A 6144-nucleotide genomic window follows, 5' to 3' on the forward strand; every position below is an offset into this window, starting at 1 on the left:
TATTTTTAATTTAATAAATAGGATTTCCTTTTTAATTTTCCTGTTGAATGAACTATATAATTAAGTAATCATCTTTTTATTTATTATTGATTTCCTTTAAGCGAAATATTTCAGTTTATTAAACCTTGACGAGGACAGAGAACATACATTTGATGCTCACCTTCAAACAAAATACCCATCATTATTTGAATGTAGGTGTAAAAGTCCACTTTCAGCCCTTTGGTTACATCATTTTTGCGGTCATTTTATCGTCGGAAATACCGTAGTGCTTAGAGAGAACGACTGATCTGCGGAGGTGAAACTGCCAATCCTAGTCAATTAATATTGCGTTCGAACGCACACACCACGTATGGTGTTAGGAAACGTGATATGATAAACTCTGGAACGTCCGATTTTACCTTTGATTTTAATTTTCTATTTAGTATTTTGTAGAGTAGACTACTGTATGTCCTTCTGCGATTCATCTTTTACTATCCAGCTGTTGTCGGTTAATTGTTTTCAGCTAGTTTTGTACACTAGTTCATACAACTGCCGCTTGTTACTTTCTCTAAGACGTGATATTAGTTGTTGTGAAGTAATAATATGATTCCAATAATTGTCAGTGTCTTCCTCGCTATCATGTCTTATGAGGAATTTTTCTATTATTTGCATTCAAGGATTTCTGACCTTATTAAGTTGGACACTGATCAGGTAAACATCATCAAAACCAGTTTCGAAATAGTAAAAGGTAGAAAAAATGATGTCGCTTGACATATGATCGATCTGATTATATTGCTTTTAGTTGATATAATAGATGTAAAGCGATTTTCAAGTTTGTAATACAAAATCATATTTTTATTGAACTGTCTTTATCATGCTGACTAGTAAATAAAAAAAAAGAATCGAGAGAAGACGTCATCTTTCGCGGCGATATCCTCAGGGAGTTTCAATGTAGTAGTAGTGGTACCGGTCTTGACGTTTGTATTCTAGGTAATTACGTTGTTTATCATCTTAAAACGTGCTGTCTTTGTAATATTAGTTTTACTGTTTAATCTGGGTTTTTTATTTTTATCCGTTTTACGTGGCTCGGTACTTGTTCATCCCGTCATTGTGTTATTGTTCTATAATAATTTTGCTATTGTATGACATTTTTGTATTCTGTTTTCATTTTGCTCTAATGTGCTTTGTCTATATGCCTTTTTATGTTTCTTTGATACATATATTATGTGGCTCTTTACTTATATATCCCGTCATTTTGTTATTGTACTATGGTAAATTTGTGTTTTCGTGTTATTAACTTTTGCCAATATGCTTGGTCTGTATGCCATTTTGTGCTTCTTTGTTACATATTTGTCTGTTTTTATTGTGATAATAATAATAACACATTGTTGACTACTCTACCCCTCTTTTTGACATTTTTACGTGTTATGTCCGTTTGTTTTGTTCACACATCGTTATCAATATAATGGAATTTAATGTGACTATCATAGAAATGAGAGGTTTAGCTTGCTTTTAAAATAGGTTTAATTCATCATTTTCTACATAAGAAAATGCCTGAACCAAGTCAACAATATGACAGTTGTTTTTCAATCGTTTGAACTGTATGAGATTTTGCCATTTCATTAGGGATTAGAATTTTTCTTGGAGTTCGTTATGTTTGTGATTTCACATTTGTTTATACTTTAATTCAATCTGATTACTCTTCTCTACTGAATACTTTTAATTTGTTCATGTGTTGTACTGTCCAATATAAGGTGAAAAAGGGTTAGATTTGCAACCCTATCACACTATTTATGTGTTTATATCTTGTGATGAATTCAGTAGTTGATGTTCTTTGGTGTATATCAAATATGTTTTCCATTCATTGTTCTGTACAAAAAGTAAGACGTTAGAGTATCCGTTTGAATTGTTTAAAAATATCTTGTCGGGGCCTTTTAAAGATTGTTGTGTTGTTTTGGCTTTACTCATTGTATATAGTTTATACCACACGATTATGAATGCTGGTTTATATTAACGAACACCTAAAATTAATTAACAACAGTAACTCTGTGTCATACGTATGTATCAACACCACAAAACGTGACTTCACATGTAAATTTCTAAAAAATTAGATATAGAATTAGGATAAGGTTTCTAATGGAGCTATTTGATGTATTTACTAACAATGGCAAACATATTTATATAGCATTATGTTAGTTATGGTGTAATTAATTGTTTTTTTCGAGCCATGTCGGTTTTTCTCTAGTGTAAATACCAAAAAAATCCTTTCCATATATAAGTACTTTCAACTTATTTAAATGATTTATGTTTATATTGTGCTGATTCACTACAACCCCCCACGGTTAGGGGAAAGATTAGGTAGCCACGAATACGTTAAACTCTGTTTCACTACAACCCACGGTTAGGGAAAGGTTAGGTAGCTACGAATACGTTAAACTCTGATTCACTACAACCCACGGTTAGGGGAAAGATTAGGTAGCCACGAATACGTTAAACTGTGATTCACTACAACCCACGGTTAGGGAAAGATTAGGTAGCTACGAATACGTTAAACTCTTATTCACTACAACCCACGGTTAGGAAAAGATTAGGTAGCCACGAATACGTTAAACTCTGATTCACTACAACCCACGGTTAGGGAAAGATTAGGTAGCCACGGATACGTTAAACTCTGTTCCGTTTTATTTGTTCGTATCTTAAGTCAGGAGCCTGTATATTTAACATGTATTTGTATTATGTTCATTGTTTTGTACGTAATAAGCCTTACAGTTTCCACGTGTCTATTTTTTTTACATTTATATAGCTTGCTGTATGGTATGGGTTTTGCTCCATTTTGATGGACTTTTGCTAGCTAACTTCTTTGTCATTTAATCTCTGATGGGGAGTTTTCTCCTTGAAATCATACCACATTTTTATTATATATCAAGTATGCACTTTTTCATTTTTATCTTTTAAAGACATATTTTGAAATTAATCAATTTATATATTTTCCAGTCTCCATCAGTGCAGGTGGTTTTCAGGTAACTCAGGATTTTTGTGTGTTTTTTTTTATCCAATTGTCAATCCATATTTCGAGTTATGATTTCTATTATCCCTTTTGAATCTCAAGACTCTCATTGTTAGATTTAAATTCCAACCACACTATTAATTCATATGTTGATAGTGTGCAATACCACCCACTGATAATCTGATAAACAATAACAACCCTATGAAAAAAAAGTAAAATCACAAAATAACTAAACTCCGAGGAAAATTCAAAACGAAAAGTCGCTAATCATGAATGTATATTCAGGGCGTGTACAATAATTTTTACTTAATATATATATTTCATACATTTGTTTTATGAATATTTGATTTTGGGATTTGCCAAACGCATATTTGATCTTGTGGATTTGCTAAAGTCACTATAAAAGCCATATAGAAATTAGTGATTTACCTTTAACCATAAAATCCACAAAATTTGCTCTCGCACGAATGACAATGAATCAACTGTCGACGCTAGTATACAAATTAATGGTTATGTGTGATATATATGTGCCAGACGCGATTTTCGTCTACGAGAGACTCATCAGAGACGCTTTAATTAAAACATTTAGAAAGCCTAAATATAGTACGAAGTTGAAGAGCATTGAGGACCAAAAACTTTTAAAAGTTTTGCCAAATACAGTTAAGGTCATCTACCGGTAACGCTGTAGTAGAGAAACCTTAATATTTCAAAAATTCTAAGTTTGTAAACTGTTAATGTATAATAATGACCATATCAATGATATCTCATGTGAACACACATGTTCAGATATATCAAAATCACGCAGAAGATAGCTTCTTTTTTTCTTGCAGGATCATGTATAAAACTAAACACGATTTAAATTAGTATTTACTAGTATATTTTTACAAAACAATTATATGGTTGGAATACAAAATGAAAACAGTTTTTGATTTGTTACAACTATTTTGTTTGAACTTCTTAAAACTGTTTTATCACTTAAAAATGGATTCATATCATGTGACCTTCAGATGTCCTATTGAATGAAATAAACATCCTTGTTGTTGTCTGGGAACAAATGTGACTGAGTTCCATTCACACATTCACCTTTCAGTATACAGACATTTGTGTTCTTGTCATACTCTGCAGCAGAACAGGCTGTCTTGGTGGTGCACTTATTTGTACATTGAATGGGACTGTCCGCTACAGATGTTTCTATGACAGGGCCTACATATCCGTACCCGATATGTCCACATGCATAGGCAGTATTAGTTCTGGACAAACCTTTAACAAAAATAAATAGCCTTTATTAAAATAGACAATTCACTTCTAAAATAAGTAACATTTTTGTTATTACTACCACTCGTTCGATGATTCTTCTGATTATGTCATGAACATTCGGATTTTTTGTAATTATAATTTTTTGTTACAAAATTTTTGAAATTATTTAAAATCAAGGATTGTATCTCCCTCATGCAAAACTCTGATTCCTTGCCCGGCTTTGAATACAATTTGTTGTCCGTTTTGGTTTATAGCTCTTCATTCTTTTAATAAGCTTTGGATTTTCAAATATTTTGTCCTTGAACCTCACTTGACGGACATTGATTGTAGATATACGCATCTGGTGCAGAAAAATTGGTACCGTTTATGTTATTAGTTTCTTCCACAAAGGAGGATAAACTATGCCGGTCTAAATATCAGAAATCGGCACGGGATGTGGATGTATTACCCTTCGGTTATATATTTACGTAAAAATATATCAGGATCTGCTTATCCTTCCAGAAAACTGGCTATCACTCCCGGTTGTGGGATTCGTGTTGCTTATAGGTTTTTTTTCTATGATGTGTTGTGTGTACTGTTGTTTGTTTGTTCGTATTTTTCTTTTTCATCCATAGCGTTGTCAGTTTTTAATGAATTTGAATGTCTATTTGTTATCTTTCGCCTCTCTTTTGTTAGTTACTCGTGAATCAAGTAATTTTAATTTGGGCCTTAGATCACTTATGAAGTATATCATGGACAATCCTTTGTATATTGCAGTTAGGTGATCTGCAAAAGTTGTATGATATGAATCTCCGTCCCTTTTCACGAATGTGACCTACCGAATTAGATTCTATTCGCCGGATTTTTAATAACATATACAACACGACGGGTGCTACATATGGAGCAAGATCTGCTTACCCTTCCGGAGCACCTGATATCACCCCAAGTTTTTGCGGGGGTCGTGTTGCTTAGTCCTTTTTATGTTGTGTTATGTGTACTATTATTTGTCTGTTTGTCTTTTTTCTTTTTTAGCCATGGCGTTGTCAGTTTATTTTCGATTTATGAGTTTAACTGACCCTTTGATATCTTTTGCCCGTCCTTAACGAATGTCGATGTAAAAGGAAAACAATCGAAAGGACACTGACGAGTTTATATACTTCAGACATAAACATGGAATATGGTCAATCTGTTTATGTGATCGGTGAATTATTTGTTGTATGCCTAAACGTCTAGTGGTTAATATTTTTATGCAAGTTCAAAACAATGAAATAAGGGGTTTACGACTTATTTAGTTATCTTTGGAATCACAAGTAGATGTATGTTCCATTCAGCTGTTCAAGAAAGGTTTTAAAAAGTAAAATCACAAAAATACTCCGAGGAAAATTCAAAACGGAAAGTCCCTAATCAAATGGCAAAATCAAATGATAAAACACATGAAACGAATGGACAACAACTGTCATATTCCTGACTTGGTACAGGCATTTCAAATGTAGAAAATGGTGGATTGGACCTGGTTTTATAGCGCTTAACCTCTCACTTTAAACGACATCAATCTTTATCAAGCGCATGCCATCTGAACTGGATTCAATATTCCAAATTCTATAGACTATTAAGTATTATTTTATATAATTCTGAATGCTTCATGATTAAGATCTACCCTTCATTACCAAACGAATGAAGAATACTTACCTGATCCAAAGACGCTGTTTACTGGATGGCCATAGACTTCCACTTCACATAATGCTAGATATTCCGTATCCTTACGTTTAATCCTGACAAACCTCCCTCTTGTGTTAGGAGAGCAGGTAATAGTGATTATGTGGCTAGATTTGTTCTGATATGGACACAGAAATACATCTCCCTCATGTAAATTATTCCATCTATTACATGCACATGATGGCATGATAACTTCGACGTCAAGG

At 33.1% G+C, this 6144-nt stretch overlaps 1 protein-coding gene across 1 annotated transcript; it reads right to left on the reverse strand.

The window, feature by feature from the left end:
- Nucleotides 1-3862: 3862 nt before the first annotated feature.
- On the reverse strand, nt 3863-6144 carry LOC139528820 (uncharacterized). Its single transcript, XM_071325030.1, has 2 exons — nt 5912-6144; nt 3863-4246 (listed from the first exon to the last, which is right to left on the reverse strand). The coding sequence occupies exons 1-2, from the start codon at nt 6123-6125 to the stop codon at nt 3999-4001; spliced, it is 462 nt and encodes a 153-aa protein (XP_071181131.1). The 5' UTR covers nt 6126-6144; the 3' UTR covers nt 3863-3998.

Source organism: Mytilus edulis, chromosome 6, assembly GCF_963676685.1.
Source record: "Mytilus edulis chromosome 6, xbMytEdul2.2, whole genome shotgun sequence".
Lineage (NCBI taxonomy): Eukaryota > Metazoa > Mollusca > Bivalvia > Mytilida > Mytilidae > Mytilus > Mytilus edulis.